At 41.9% G+C, this 17,262-nt stretch overlaps 1 protein-coding gene across 4 annotated transcripts; it reads right to left on the minus strand.

The window, feature by feature from the left end:
- Positions 1-1,398: 1,398 nt before the first annotated feature.
- LOC135490765 (dual serine/threonine and tyrosine protein kinase-like) lies at positions 1,399-15,747 on the minus strand. 4 transcript variants are annotated; one of them, XM_064776224.1, is made up of 13 exons: positions 15,597-15,747; positions 12,865-13,394; positions 11,146-11,773; positions 10,517-10,669; positions 10,040-10,230; positions 9,715-9,812; positions 9,240-9,448; positions 8,447-8,603; positions 7,685-7,840; positions 7,116-7,271; positions 5,297-5,387; positions 4,725-4,974; positions 1,399-3,434 (listed from the first exon to the last, which is right to left on the minus strand). In XM_064776224.1, exons 1-13 carry the CDS (start codon positions 15,718-15,720, stop codon positions 3,226-3,228), a joined length of 2,952 nt encoding a protein of 983 aa, XP_064632294.1. In that variant the 5' UTR covers positions 15,721-15,747; the 3' UTR covers positions 1,399-3,225. The 4 variants fall into 4 exon arrangements, with proteins under 4 accessions (XP_064632294.1, XP_064632297.1, XP_064632296.1 ...); XM_064776225.1 differs by having other exon boundaries at positions 3,295-4,001; XM_064776227.1 differs by lacking the exon at positions 7,685-7,840.
- Between the last annotated feature and the right edge of the window lie 1,515 nt (positions 15,748-17,262).

The following is a 17,262-nucleotide window of genomic DNA, read 5'->3' on the forward strand; positions in this document are numbered from 1 at the left end:
CTATGAGAAGACTCATACAGAATGTATCCGGAACGAGATCAGGCGGAGGAGATTCCGATGGCTAGGTCATGTGCTGAGAATGCAACCAGACTGCATACCCAAGGTGGCTCACAGATTGACCCCACAAGGAAGACGGAAACGTGGACGGCCAAAGACCACCTGGCGCCGCACGATGACGAAAACCTTTGGTCTGTCTTGGGACACAGCAATACGAGTGGCCAAGGACAAGGGAAGATGGCAAGAAATGGTGAAGGCCTTGTGCTCCAGCACCAAGGACGAAGAGGAATAAGTAAGGAGATCTAAGGATTAGGGCTACTAATAGCACTGAACGACAATGGTGTTGGGGACAGTTTGCACCTACAAATAGAGACTCTGGATGTGTTAGATCGGAGCTCCGTGGAGTTTTACGTCATTTCATATGGCAAGTGACCTGTTCAAGGGCGAGTTTGATACCCCGAGAACCATGTTTCAAGACATCTGTTTGCGCATTCGATGAGACCTTGGTGAGAGACACAATATGGTTACAATCACCAGAGTGAGCCTGACCGATCATCGGGCCTCGTTGCTAACGTGTTGCCGGCCAAGATAGTGAGATATATGAGACGGTCACAACGGGACCGAATCGGACCTGGCTGCACAACGATGGTGTTGCCAACATGGAGAAAAAGTCGAGGCATAACCAGACGGAATCGGGGCTGGTTGATCTCCACCAACGGGTTGCCAACAGATTGAGATAGCCTGGATATAGGCGCCACCGGACCCGCGAATCGGGACAGCTGCACCACGACAATATTGTGAGAGACACGACACGGTCACAATCACCCCCAGTGAGCCTGGTTCTCCCGTTTAGCCAACATGGTGCGAGGGAGATGGGACAGCCACTCCCAGATTGAACCCGATCCTCTACCGATGATTGACATCCTTCCAATGATTAAGTGTTCTTTCTAGAGACGTGAAAATCACATCCTTGCTCAGATAAAGTGTCTTTTCTCGGAGCTTGACAAATCACATCTGGATAAACTGTCCTTTCGAGATACTTGGCAAGTCACATCCTTGCCCTGATCGCGTCCTTTCTGGAGGCATCATAGGTCACATCCTAGCCCTGATAAAGTGTCCTTTCAAGATGTTTGACAAGACACATTCTTGCCCTGATCGCGTGCTTTCTGGCGGCATGATAGGTCACATCCTAGCCCTGATAAAGTGTCCTTTCAAGATGTTTGACAAGACACATTCTTGCCCTGACGAATCACCACCTGGTATGCAGATGTATGGACTTCCCTGGGCGAGACAAGGAACAAATCACATCCTAACAAGCCAAGTGTCTCCCCTACCTTCTTGTGCAGTAGGACAAGAGGAGCAAGTCAGAATCATATGAAAAACAACACCAGGATAATCGGCATCATCATTTATTTTTGACTGCAATAGTTACATGAGACGGAATCTGTTTAACGAGAGTTGTTGTTCATTTGTAACTAAGTCACTGGAAAGTCGTAGAACAAGCCACTCTCTGAGTGACTGCGACTTCCCAGTGACTGAGACAGTTACAACACCAAATTATCATTCAAGTCAATACTGTAGACCATACATACATGTACGTTGCAACGAGTCATCTCACATGACAACTGACAGACACAATTGTGACAGGTTAATTTCGTGAGTCAATGCCAATTGTTCAAGTATTCATTAATCATTTGAAGTATTGACGTACATTGACAACAACAAAAAACGGGGACAAAATGGAGAGCATGATGGCCGAGTTACTTATTATATGCATTGCTTCTGTGGAAACTATGGCAATATTCACATGAAATCAAACAGCGCGGGAGTGTGAGAACAACCCGCTTGCAGCAGTACCTATCACACAAATATTCCTTTTTAGTCTACAGTACATTAGCGACAGAATCCCGGAGACATTATTGATAAAATATCATTTGTAGGCTCAAGCACCTGTATGTACAGTTCATTTGGTTGCGAGTTGCAGTTCCAACTTTATTTTATGATGATTGAGCAGAATATACAAGTCGCTGAGATGTCTTTGGCTTTTGCAAACAGCGATATATCAGTTTTCATTATGAAACATTAAATTGTATTGCAGTTGTCAAGATTTCGGTGATCTCTGGTCGCAGAGGAATCATATTACAAGCAGATTATAAGATATGCTAAAATGGTTATTCAGGCAAATGCCAAAGGCTATGAAATGCTACAATCACATAACTATGCAGTCGAGACAAACGTTAGAAATATCTTTCTCTCCTATTCCATGGAAGCATTAGAACGGTTTGTTGAAATTGAAATGTGTACTATTTCGATTCACATATCATATACATGTACAATTCATTCTTAAAGGTGGAATAGTGCTAATGGCCAACTGGGTTGGCCATTATACGAATATTTTACCAACATGGAGTGTGACACTATTGTGAAAGACTATTAACACCCTGTCCAAAGCAGTAGCAAAACTTAATAGTCTACCATCAAATACAATTTCAGATATATACACAATTATATATACACAGATAAGAAGATAAGATCGATCAAACTATATACAGTTTTATAAGAATAGACTTTGATGGTATTCATCATGAATGCTTGGACCAAAAATATATAGCAAATATTTCAAGCGCATAAGGGTCTACATAGGTAGATGCATCAAACATCTTAACAGCAAAGTTATCTGACAAGCAGCTTGAACCTTACTTCTTTATTTACATTTCATGTCCACTCATTTTTTCTCCAGAAATAGTTGATACATAAAAATTTCACATCTCCATGTGCAATCCTACCACATTTTAAAACAATGGTTTACATACATAAACCTCTTTTGGAAGACAAAATCGTCAACAGCAAATAGCCTTAACATGGTTGATCTTTTTTAACAACGTCCATTTGAGGGCCCAGAAGGAGCTTATGCAATAGATCAGGTCAGGCTAAACTTCTTTGAAAATTAGCCCTGGATTATAAATGAACATGTAAATAGCCCTGTATGTATAGCACCTACGTATGAAATAACTTTACAACAGCAAATACACTCTGTAGCAACACTTAGGAAGGTACTGCACTGTAGAAGTGCCCTCATCATGTCGGGGAGAAAAGCAGTCTCTCATTGAACTGAGAAAGATTTGAAAACTATGCCCAATGTTAAGGTAACACTGTCTCTATTTTGAATGTAATACACATGTACATTCTAAACAATACATCAAAAGTACTTGTATTCAACTCTCAAATTTACAAATCATCATCTATGAGAGTTAGAGATTTGCTCCTTAGAGGCCTCGGAGCCCGGGTCACACGTGACTGTGTATTGCTCAAAATAGTTTGCAAACGAGGCTCCACATAGCCGAGCAGAGGCCGCTTGGATGGTTCGCCTTCCCAACAGTCCTGCATGAGTGACCAGCAATCATCATCAAACTGGGCCAGTTTCTCAGGCCGAACACCTAGAAAGAAAGGCCAAACCTTGTATGACTACGCGACTCTATTGAAACCTTCATCGCCATATGCTTCGACATAACTTAACATCAATACATACATGCAGTTCATAGACACTTCAAATGACATAAGGAGTACAGGAGCTACAACCGAGGAAGAGTTTCTAAGAGAGATGACTTCAGATTTTCAGATCCAGAATGCAGCCTCAAAGTCTAGTGACAGCTCCTTTCAGTCAAACACAATATGCAAGGACTACACCCACCCCAAGCTGCCAAGACTGCCTTTTGACACCCTGAGATCCTGAAAATCTGAAATCATTTCTTGATCAAACAAAGTTCTCCTATCCCTAGTCTCTCACTACATAAGCAAGGTTTATCTATCCTACTATGTAAGGGATTTGCTTTTAGGTGATCTAGCGTGCCGAGGGATCCGGGGCTTAGCTTTGCCAAGAATCTTCTTGATCTTGGGTTCAACATATCCAAGGTGTGGTCGTCTGTGGTGCTCGCCCTGCCAACACTGCTGCATTAATCTCCAGCATTCATCATCAAAATGGGGCAACTTCTCCGGGCGCACCCCTACAACACAATGTTAAAAGCAGATTTTACATCGCTTCTGATTGTATGTAGCTGTGTGTTATTATGATGGAGAAAGGCAAGCCAAAAATGTAAAGCCAAGGAAATTTGAAATGCATGTTTGAAATGGTCACGTGACAATGTTTTCATTCACGAGGCGGTATCATCTGTATTGTTCTTCCCACCGCCAAGCCGTGAAAGATTCATCTGTCCATTACGATGCATCCCAGTACCGGCACCCAAGACATGCAGGACAACCACAACCAACCAGTCACCAAATAATGCAGAAAACAGAATAAGAAGCCAATAGGGCACAGATCGTTTAAACCAAGCTGGTCTTGCGAATCTCACACTCAGGGTTATCGGCAGAACCTAGCTAGAGTGAGACACTGTGCTTCCTGTGCATGCAAGAGTCTCTAGCTGCAAACCAAGATGGCATTGGTGAAAATGATCTGCAGGCTGGACATTGAAGATGAAGACTTGACATATCATGCTATGAAAACACATTTAAGTTTGAAACTTCCCTAACAACTTACACATGAGAAATACAGGCAGAGAAGAGACAATTCTAACTCCGAGAACAATCTGAGTATCGATTACTTGCCCATCTATCCCTGAATATAACTTTTACAGTCTAATAATGGCCTCTTTTTGTCCCTACTTTCTCTTCCCCTTGCCTGTGATATTATCAACATCAAACTGAATTCCCTCAAGCTCTACACTCACCTCTTTTGACTGAAGTCCACAGCATATCCTTACTGGTGCACTGCTCAAACGCATACGGCAGTCTCACGTGACCCGCACAAATGTACCAAAACAAGATACCAAAGGCGTAAACATCAACACTGTTGTCATAGCGGCCTGTAAACAACTCGGGTGCCATGTGAATCGGAGTACCGACGATGCTTCCACTCATCATGGCTTCTGGTTTACAAAAACCCAAGTCGGTTATTTTGCCACGATTTCGTTTGTCAAGCTGAAATTAGAGAGGAGAAACTTAGATCAAAGACAAAGGATTGTCATGGCTAAACACACAAATGAACAATTTCTAAGGGACAATGCTAGTTGAACAAGAGGGGGACGGTTGTTTCAAGCAGAATGGACCAGTATTTTGTAAGGAGATTTACTGTTATTTTGCTAATGCTGTGAAGTTCAAGATTTTCCCAAAACATGTCCTTTATAGGCAAGTTGAACACTGGATTACTCTCTCAAGTGGTGTCCTCTCTAAGACCAGTTCTCTCTTAGTCTTGGATGACTCAAGCAGAACTGAGTATCTGAACAAGATAAAGTGCACTCACCAGAACATTTTTCAACTTGATGTCACGATGTACGAGGCCTTGACTGTGAAGGAAGCGTATTCCCTCGACCACATCAATGGCAACTTGTAACCTGAAGAAGGAAGACAAACATCAAACACAGAAAACAAGATTTTGCTATGATATTACTTGAGGAACTTCTTAACCTTTCTTAAAACTGATAGTTTAAGTTAAGCTGGCTCAGGAATGTTTTGAGATTATTGAAATCTGAAGTCAGTCATGAAGCGTTACTGAACACGGCATCTTAGTACTACAAGAGTCACCACTACTTCATACATTTAAAATCCCAAGTTTTGCATGGACTTTACAGCAAAATATAGACCACAAAATGATTCAGTATACATGCAATTGTAACACCATGCACGCTAAAACCCCTAAGTTAAAGGCCAAGTACATGAGTGTATGTGTTTAACACAGTGACCCACTTGTAATCATAGGGTATAATGCAAACACGGAAATATCTGTGTACCTCTTATTTTTGACATTCACAGAAAATCTCCCAAAAAAACAGCAGTGAAAAATATGATCTGATTGAAATGACTGTTACGGAGTTGTAAAGAGAGTAAAACTATAGCCTTGCACTAATCTGACCACGATTCCATCCTAATTCTCAAAAGAAATGCATAGCAGACCTATATATTGAGAAATACGAAAGACCTCTGCTGATCTTCAGCCATACGACAAGACCATGTTTTTCATGCCAATTAGAAACAGTTAATAGTGTTAGTTTTTAGAAACAGACATTATTATCTTTGTCACCAAAAGCAGGAAATTAGCTTTTTTTCTCAAGGATATGGGGGTAGATTCATCTATCCTTGAATTTACATGTCTAATGTTAATTGAGACAATTTGTAAATAAACAATGCCTTACAGGGCTCAATAAATATCTAGACTTGTTTATTGTTACAATATGCAGTAAACAATACTTTTGTGGCAACTGTTTCAACACATACACAAGATCATCAATGGTAAAAAATACAATTTCTTAAAACGATTAGTCTAATTTTGTCATCTACAAACAAGTTGGGAGAAGTGTATTCAGCATAACATATCATGAAATGAGATGTGTTTGAAGGCAAGAAGCAGAACTGAACCGACAACCCAACAGAAAACTCATACCAAAGAAAGAGAAAGGGGTTATTAAACTTAGAAATGGAAAAGAAAGGGGGAGAAAACGATCACTTTCCAAGCCGGAGCGAATGCTTCTGATAATTTTCAACCTAATTTTTACAGCTATATTTTAGTATATATATATCTCTCTACAGATTTTTATGTTAAGAAGACTCCAAGAGCAGTCGGAAGAACTAAATGAAGGGAAGAAAAGAATGTTGGGAGGGTAAAATCAACAAGAAACTCAGCTTCCAGCTTTCAATTTCCTGAAACATCATTCTTCCACACTTCCAATATTGTTTTTTTTGGAGAGTTAGGGAAATACCCTTCATTATTACTGTTAGACCAGAGAACTTAGGACAAATAGTGCAGGACAGACAGACCTGCAAGAAGTTCCACACAAACTACAAAACATCTCGGACAGATTGTCCAGAGTCAATTGGAAACAACCACCCTTGGGGCATAAATTTTGTGTGTCCAGTATGAGGTTCTCAAGAATTCGTTGTTTTAGAATAACGAGATCTCGGACAGCACTAATGTTGCTTGCCAAATGTTCTGCAGGTTGTTGGGAACAACTCCAGGGTGAACCAAATGAAAGGCAATGAACCACACTGACCAGTACAAAGATTATGAAAATCCATGCCAAGTTACGAGAAAGCCACCAAGCTACAAGTAGATGTGATCGTATTACCTATTGGGCCAGTCTAGACCTGTTCGGATAGCAGACTCCAGGTCGCGCTGGAGTAAATCAGAGACCAGCAGCACTTCTGGCGTATAGCCATCACCATAATCATAATTAATAAGTGCTGCATGCATTGAGATAATTCGGTCATGAGCTGGCAGTGACCTGTGGAGAGATATCAGACTGGTTAGCTGGTAAAAGAATGGCTTCTTGAACCCAGCTGGGCTCCAGGGTAATAACCATATTTTGCTATCTGCAGTCCCTGCTGAAAGGGAATTGGCATTAGAATGAGACAACGAACTCCACAACTGCAATGGCAATTTGAAAAATTCCTCAAAGGTTTTGAACCGGCCAAGACAGACCTTTCCCCCAAAACAAACAGAGTTGAAATCCCTAAACAGCCAAGAAACAAGGATGCAACAAAAATTAATACGTCTGACATTTCGTGGAGCAAAAAACCCACATACATTGATGAAAATGAGAGTTGTCTTTAAAATTGCCACATCTTGTGAGGTTCAGAGTCTGTTGAGAATCAGTCTGGGAAGGTGGGTGTGTCTTGTACGTGGGTACCCGCTTACCTACTCGGCCAATCAAGGCCTGTTTTAATAGCTGAGTACAGATCTCGCTGCAGACGCGGCATGATGAGGAGGACCGCAGGCGAGGTGCCACCAGCGTAGGAATAATCGATGACCGAACCAAAGATTGTCACAAGGCGTTCATGTTCTGCTACATTCCTGGGTAGAAAATACAAAGAGTTCAAAACAGAAACACCCCGGTCAATATCCCATGACTATGTCTCTTTAGTTTAATCATGCAGACGACAATCACAGTGGCGACACCCATATCACTTGTTGGTTCAATCCACTGATCACTTCCATTACATGTAATGGTGAACTCCTATATTCGCCACAGGAGTTCCAATTATGTCATGACGTTACTTCCACTGAAAAATTTGGCAATAATATGATGATACGCGATACTTGGAAGAAAGTGATGATAGGACTTTAAAAGACATAACTCAATTTCATGATTTTGTGTGCAACAACGGAACACACTTGTTTTTTTTGTTACTATGCCTGTTTGTATCATATCTTGTTATGGGTGCCTTGTTTGGACAGTCCGATTCTTTCACTACCTTTATTATTGTCATGGTATGCAAAAACACGAAAGCCAGTATTCCAGGAGGCAGGACACGGACCAACACTTGGTTAACAGATGTACCACCAACTACGAGATAACAAAGTGGGCATAGTGTTTGGATGTGAAGAGTTCAAATGCAGTTCAGTCAATCAACGCGGCACTTTTCCATTGACGATGCCTTCAAGACCAAACCAACTTACTTGGTATAGTAAAATTCTAAAGCAAGATCATTCCAATGTTTGTCATCAGGTGGCACCACTGACTTAATAGCGCATGGTGAGTAGCCCGCCCAGTTATCACAGGAGTAAACGACACCATACTGTCCACGCCCAATCTCACGGCCCATCTGAGGCATACCTGAAAGAACAAGGTAGAGCTGAACATTAGGCGCTCAAAGGCCTAGACAGACAAACAAATACTACAAATACAGAGTTTCAGCTAATTTGCTAACAGCGCTAGAAATGGTGTCAAAACGCATTTGCAGAATGATGGAATTGATCTAGCAAGATTGCTTTTGCCGTTTCATATCATTAGTCGTTCCGTACGAGCCTTGAAAAGGTGTGTGACTCACTGCACCTCCTTGGCTGAAGGATTCAAATAGCCACTACACCATTTAATAATGATGCAATAATAATGATGCGTCTTATATAGCGCAGTATCCAGGCCGTTTGCCCGCTCAAAGCGCTTTACATTATTACCCCGGTCTCTCCTGAAACCTTTCAGTAGAACTCAGAAAGGCTGCCGTCAATTCAGCGCACTAGCTGATCATTCCAACCGGTACCCATTTATACACCTGGGTGGAGAGAAGCAACTGCAGGGTTAAGTGTCTTGCCCAGGGACACTGAAACCAGTATTGTGGTTCTAACCGGAGTCGAACCCACGACCTTTCGGTTATGAGTCCGACGCTCTAACCATTACTCCACTGATTTCTCACATCAACGCCGACACAAGGAATATCAGACTACCCCACTCCCAGTAAAACCTGTAACGTACCATACATGATCATATCCCGCAAAGATATGCTCTCCAAAGCCATCCTAGCCACTCTCGGAGCATGAATTTTCCGCACACGTAACCTTTGTTCTTCCGTCTTTTCCAAACGCCCTGAGTGTCGCACGTCTAACCCTCGCAGTGCCGATGAAAACGCTTCGTGGGAATTTTTTAATCTTTCTTTGATCTGAGAACATATACTTTTCGCTAACCTGAAAAGATTGAGAGAGGAATCAAAAGTGACTTATGAAAAGCTGGACAAGGAGATAGGTCCATCCCGGTGGAAGCCTGCTTCATTCTGCCAGTCCTTTAGGAGGATACTTGCCACAGTCGAACAGAGAGGGAACTGAATCCAGATGACCTTCAACGACAACCAGGACACAATAAAGCAACAGTCAACAACTTCAAGGGCAAAACGTCAATAAAGCCAGGAGTTCAGGAGAATTCCATCAATGGCTAGGTTATCGTACATACTTACTTGGATTCACTTAGACTATCCACCATATCCGACGCGACCGACTTCTTCCAGTCAGCGTCAACCTTGGGGGGAGGGCTCCATGGCATTGATTGAACTAGCTGCAAAGTGGAGAGAGGAGTCAATAAAAGTCAGGCATTTATAGTTGAGGCCAAGGCAATATGTCCCTAGTCTCCAGGTTAAAATCTCAGTTAGTGAATATGCAGTGGGTGCACTGAGCAATCTAACAGCATATTACCACAGGACCATTCACGTCATCACTGACGAAAACTTTGGGTAAATTACATCTTAAAATTTTCTCAGAACTGCCCACGACCACATCACCTACCTGTTTCATTTTTTCTAACAATAACTTGACTAGTGATGAACTTGTTCGGACTGTGATCTCCACTTGGTAGGCAGCGTTCAGGATTTGCTTCAACGCCTCCGTCGTACTCTGATAGTCCTCACGACTCACAGAATTCATGCTCGCCTCGGGGTCAACCTTCTCCAAACTTACCAGGCATCGCGTTAATGTTCCTAAAGAATACACAAGAACTGTCACTTCTGTGTCTTTTACCTGAATTAATCTGTGTTTTCAATAACCTGGGAGCAGATGAAAACTCTGGCGAATGGCAGGGACTAGCAACTGCTGGTCACTTTTCGCACTGATAGGAAGCATTGGGGTGAAATATTTGAAGGCATGAAATACGTCATCACCTGTCTAACATTAACAATCCACGAGTAAAATGGAGTGATTCCGACTAGACAGCTTGCTGGTTATGACTTCCAATCGTCCTAAAATCAACTACAACTAGGTCATTACCTGTGTAACTATCCCTGAGTACATCGACCGAGCCAGTCAGCTTGCCGGCTATGGCACTATTTAATCTTCCTAAAATCAACTCCTTGATCTGGCCAGTACAGATCTTCAAGTCGTTCGCCGATGTGACGATGCAGTCCTCCGGTATCTCGACACCTGTGGCGGTGGAATAAGGAGAAATTATAAGGCCATCATGCAGTAACAAGCAGCTTATCAGCACCTTACACCAAGCTGTGCCTGTCTCAAGCTGTTGAGTACAATCGTCACAAGGTCCAGACAGGAACACTCTGGGTTTCATATCAGAGATCTAACAATTTTAACTGAGCATCCAGAACAAGCATTTACTGTCGATTGTATTGGCCGTAATATTTGCAACAATTATAAAGACACTGATTATATATACATGTCATGGGTCCAAAAATACCAATGTAACCTGGACTTTGACAACTATACTTAGCTGTCAATTGTTCAACATCAAGGTACCAGCATGTTTCGTTCTATCATGGTATTCATGTTCATAGCACACAAAAAGCAGCAATGTTTTGGAGCATTCATACTTTATGGATAGCCTTTACATCAAAGCCTTCAACAAAGATATGTTTTAGCAAGACACTGTCCCAATTTTTACTCACCTACAAAGTCGTACTCTGCCGCCATCTGCAGTAAATCGTCCTTGGCGTTTGTGATTGTATCCAGAATAAGTGCCTTGATCTCATCCTGTTTTTCAACTGCTATATCCATGAGCGAGAGGTAGAGTTCATTCTCCTTTTCTCGTGCAAACTCCAAGCGTTTGGGTGTAATCATCATGTCCCGCGCCATATCAAACGCAGTCAAGATGAAATTCTGCAAACACTTCGTGTGAACGTTATTCAGTAAGGTGGAAGCACGGATTAAATATGACTGGAGAACATGACGGACAAATAATAACAAAGTGCTAGAAAAGTTATCAATCCTTTCTACAAGTTCGCTTTCTATTTCTATACTGTCCGTCAACATCCGCGACCGAGGAATTGGATCCTTGGGAACCATATTTAAGAAACCGACATCACATAACTGCTGGAATAGGTTCAGGGACATCAGTCTATCTAAGGCATTCACATTCACCTCCGGGTTGTAGGTGCTGGACTTTCGTTGAGTTAGTCCGGTTTGTCCAGGCGACCCATGCTGGGCAGATTCTGTGAGATCTGGTGAAGGCACTTGGATGAAATATATGGGCGTTTTCGGCACTAATAATCGAAGCTCTTGCAAATCTTCTATATCCTGTAAAGAACAATGACGATTTGAAAACATTTCAAATTTGGTTTCAATTTCACAGGATGCACCCAAATAAATGTGCCTGTGATAATTTAGGTCAAACCTATTTCACTGTATTTTCAGAGTAAATACTATAACTTATATACTTTTCAATGTCAGGGTCCTCAAAAACTGACTGAGTTCAGCAAACAATTCATCAATGAACCATCTGTTTTGAACAGATAGAGCAAAGCGACCACCTTATATGTTCATTCATTCATATGAAAATTATTCCACATTCACATATGTTCACACTCAAGCCTCCATTCAGTAAAAAATATTCGTAATAACATCGATTTTTTAAAGGGGAGCTTTTAAATTTCAACGACCAAAGAATGGACCGATACATACACAAGAGCCCAGCGAAACTTTGCAGGATGTTGAAACTAATTGTTATTTCAGTTCCTATATTTTCAATGTCATCCTGCCTACATGTAACCATTCACAAAATCAGCCGATCAACCATTGATTTTGAATTCTCGAGTAGATTTATAATTCTGTATCATAATTCTGATCAATGGACAATACACGTGTATACATTATGCACTGTCAACAGCTGAAACAGAATAGCAGACGCCAACAATGAAATGTATCAATGCTCCACTGAAGACAGCGGGTGTGGGCAATAAACTGTATTTTTTCCACGAACAATGTGATTTTTGAGAGCATGCTCAACAAAGCCATGAGTCATTTTTATAGATTTTTTGACCGAGTGATAAGCCGGTGACTGCAGCATAAAGGTAGGCCTACTTGGCCATGTACATTGGATGTATGCAGCTTGTTGGCATTCACCACCAGTTGTTGAACCTATTGTGAATAATGTGGACTCTTGAGCCATGTTCAAGGACGATGGCACTCCACCTAGAGGATATCAGGATATCATCTACAATGTTTGAAGGTCAAACATATTTGAACCAAACCAGTCCAGTGGTTTTACCCGAAGAGATGCACCCAAATTGAACTGCTAACAGAGGTGGTTCCTTTTCGGTAGCCACATCTGATCATCCTTGTCTGCACTTTGAGTCACGTCCAACTACAATTCCACCACCACAACTCACCTTAGCACTAAGTTTATCATTTCCTATGGCATATATCAGAATCGGTAGCACATCTTCTGAGCATTTCTTTAAAGTCTGTTCCACATTCCCCTCCAAATCTGCGTTCCACGCGGACATAACCACCTCGGCACCATCTTTTAACAACGGGTGGTTAAGAGTCACTTCCAAAATGGCTACCCCCTTAGCAGGATCCTTTCTCTCATCATCACTGAGTTCTAAATCCTGCCGTGGTAAAGTCCGCCATTTTTGACGATAGGCAGCTAAATTGTCTACTAGTTCATAAGAGCCTGGTAAGCACAAGCTAACATTTAATTTTGTCCCGTATTTGAACCGCACCATACGCCAGCTGATTTTGTCTGTGTTCTGCTCCCGGTCTATGATGGGGAGCAGTGTCTGATTAAAGAGTTCATTTACAATAAATGCTTTAGCGTAGACGGTCTGCCCCAATACCACGATGCATGGCGGCCGCTCGGTGATACTTTCAATTTCTTCTTGTTCTTGTTGTGTGACATCTGCAGAGACCAGTTGAACTGAAAGAGAAAGATGAGGAGTTACTGAAAGCTGTGTATCAGATCAGCGATGCTTCAACCATGGTGGTATCTATATGGAGCTCAACACATATACAGTGCAATGTCCCAGAGCTAACATATCTCAATTTGGACACACTCTCTATCAAGAACACCCTCTCTAAAAGGACACTGCAATTGGTTCCGAATTGGTCATTTCCATTTTATCAGGACACCTCTCAATTAAGGACATGATTTTTTAGTCCCAAGGGTGTCCTTAGAAGACAATCGGGTCAAGAGAACAATGAGCATTATTTGTCTTCCGTGACTTATTGATATGACCTGATTGACGTCCATGTATTGATGATATCCCAAATGACCTCAGGGTAGATTGTCTTAAAGATGAAAAGTTTAAGTATATTTCAATGTCTCACATTATTGTTTATAACTAGGGTATTTGATAGCTCATTATCTTGTAGCATGCCTCACAACAGAAATGAGAATGGTCTGATATGATGAGACAATGGTAAGGCATGTACACAAACAATAATTGAAGGTCTTCAGTAGGAAGCCTGAAATCTGAACTTTAAATTAAACCAAATGTATGAAGTAGAATATGTGAATAACCGCACAAACCGACTGCAGACAGGACTTTACATCAGGGTCAAGTGTCCTTCAAATAGTCTAAACAGATAATCACAAAACCAAACCAATATTTAAATCGTGATGATGATTTGGCCGATCTGAATGAAGAGCAGAGCGTGATCCAGATTTATTATGCTGCACGACCAGGAACAGGATATTGTGTCCTCACGATTTTGGACAGAGTTTTCAATGTTTTTACAAAACCAATGTTTTTATCACCACTAGTACTGTAAGTGGGGTACAGATTTTTTCAATATGATTGGTTTTTGGCATTTTCATGAGCTGGGGAGGTACCAGATTTTATAGGCCAGTTAATCAGGTCATGATTCAGACAGATGAACCTTTGAACTGACATGACTGGCCCCAAAGGCACAGAATGACAGAAGTTTAGTTTTGGGTTAAAATATAACTTTGACTCAAAGTCTTGTGTCCATGGTACCAGGCAAATTTAACACACACATCAACATCATACGTAACTACAAGGAGCAATTGTTTCCGAGCTAATTTCCCACCTGCCCCTCTACCCACAACTAAATCAGGCCCATCCTACATGGCATCTGCCATCACATCAATACCTGACCATGAATGAATGAATCACCATGGTATCAATGGACCCAAACCTTTATAGTAGTACCAGCCACTTCTACAATTAACAATATTTCCAGTGAAGATGATAAGAAAATCAATATTGGCCTTGATCGAAATGATAACCGGATTTTAAACTACGAAGTTGATTGCGACTGATAGATCCTATTCCTAATCCTATTTTATACTACTAGTACTAGAGTAGAAGGGGGAAGGGAGGTGCCTCTCCCAATGTCTCGTTTAAGGTCCATCCCAAATCCTGACAGTCCCAACACAATTTTTGCCCCACCCAAACATTCTCGAATCCAGATCAAATATGGGAATAGGGCTACAGAGGTTTTCCATGTGACGTCACAACGTGACGTTTTGATGGCCACCTGTAACGTCGTGACCACGTGTGACGGCCAATATGGCAGTGCAAAACAATTTAGATGTGACGTCAGTGAAGAACCTCTATATCCCATAAATCACAGCTGTTTTTTGGTATCGGCTTATCTAAAACCTTGGCGACAAAAGAAGATATCTATATGACAATTCACAATATCTGAATGTAATTGCCAACGTCAACAAAAGTTGATTGCTAAACACCCTAACAGTAAATCTGCTTTTTAAAAATATTTCTAAATAATTAGGCCTATTTGTGCTTAATTAAATTGTTTTGTCACAGTGACAGTCTGTGTCAAGAAGTGCTAGTCTAGGCACTGGACACTAGTGCATCCTACTAGCTACTCTAACAATGCAGTGTGTGTGTCAACATGTACTGTTCCAGCTGTGCATTGCTACGTGGATGCATTTGTACATCTGTGACATAGGCCTAAATGCATGTAGCTAGGCCTAAATAACCACTAAATACAACACTATAGTACTAGCTGAATACACTGTGTACATTAATGACATAGGCCTACACACACTTCTACACTACAGCGGCCTCATTCTCAGAAGACCATTTTTCGCCACCCACTTTTCATAGCAATAAAACCAACATTGCAAATTTACCTCCATCCAGATTTCCACATCTATTTATGTCCTGAAATGTGCTTTTAGTTTCCCGCATAACATGCCTCAGTTGTTTCGTATGCCGGCAAAACTTGCTGATTTCGTACGGCAAGTTCGTCGCCATTTTTGCGACCAGCTTCGCTCTGCACACAACTTCCTGGTTAGTGTGAAGAGCAAAGGATAGATGGCGCGGCCGAGATGATGCAATCGCAACGACACATATTAGCGTGGTAACTTACTAAGGTCTCGTTAGGGAGTTTTTCCCGAATGTACGCGATGATGACGTGCCCCATTAACAGGACGTAACATGGTAACATCTATTTCAAAATGTGTTTCCGAAGTGATTGCATGAGGACAACCATTTGTGTCGTTTATCACTGGAAACTGGGGCCGACGCACATCCCGAGTTCAGTGTACACATACGTCGGCAACAACAGTAAAATGTGTAGTTTCTTGTTAGCTGCCTATTGAGTAGCGCTCTAGGTTTTAGAAACTCCAAAAAACATGTTTTTGCCATAAAACTGCTAAATTAACACTGGTCTTACTGTGAGGACCAAGAAATCAATGATTTTTTATAAACTATACGGTTAGGGCTTGGCTGCGCATGAATATAATTATAAAAAACTCCCTAATGAGACCTAACGAGACCTGAGACTTGAAAACGAGATCACCATTGTCGACGCTAGGAGAATGGGGCCTGGCGCCAGAGCGTTCGGGCTCGATTCATACTGGGCATGCGCTTCAAGGCCCGAGATCCATTGCTTACCGAGGCGCGGCGCTAGAAATCGAATGCGCTACTAATTGGCAGTAGCAATCGCCCTGCCATCTGACGGTGGGAAAGCTTAGGTTCCAAAAGTATTCATTAGTCAGACGGCGAGTTCGTATCCAATTCGACGATTTGTCGCCAAATGGTCTCAGCCCAAGGCTTTTGGCCGGTGACAGTAGAAGTTTGCTGGCTGGGGTCTTTCTGCCTTGCCCGGCGGGTAGCAGACGTGATATTTATTATTTAAGCCAGTAGTGGGCTATAAAAAGATAGTGAAAAGCCAGCTCAGCAGAATTAGTTTGCTCGTCAGTTGCATGGTCGACAAAGGGGAAGCTGAAGACATATCTAGTATGCGCCTCAAAAGTGGGTTTTAACAGTGAGATTGAAAGCGATGAAATGTCATTTGGTACTCGACTATTTTTACTAGGCTGCCCCGCTGCGCGCACTGGACACGCGAACAATCGTTGAGCTATTAGACAACCGCCCGGTTCACTCCGTGGAGGTCGCATAATCAGTGATAATCGCCAAGGATAATCGCATTGGCAATGCAAATGCTTTATACTTGCATTAGGAAACATTATTTTGTTGAATTAGCATTGTCTTTTGACTAATTCTTCATAAGATTATTAGATCCCTGCAATATACCATTATGTTTCGGAGACGATAGGTCTGAGACGGTATCAATGGGAAGGCCAGCCCTCATCAATCGCAATGTTTGGTCTCGGTCAGGAATCTCAGACCCCGGGTCTCAGATTTCGCGTCGCAGCTCCCAAGACCAGGGGAAAGGCAAAATAATTCTGTGGCAAAATCCTTCGAAGACGAAGTTGAAACTGTCAAAGTAGGCACACTGGCGCTGATAAAACACACTCAATCACTTTGATAGCCATAGGCAAAAAGAGGAGT

Source organism: Lineus longissimus, chromosome 7, assembly GCF_910592395.1.
Source record: "Lineus longissimus chromosome 7, tnLinLong1.2, whole genome shotgun sequence".
Lineage (NCBI taxonomy): Eukaryota > Metazoa > Nemertea > Pilidiophora > Heteronemertea > Lineidae > Lineus > Lineus longissimus.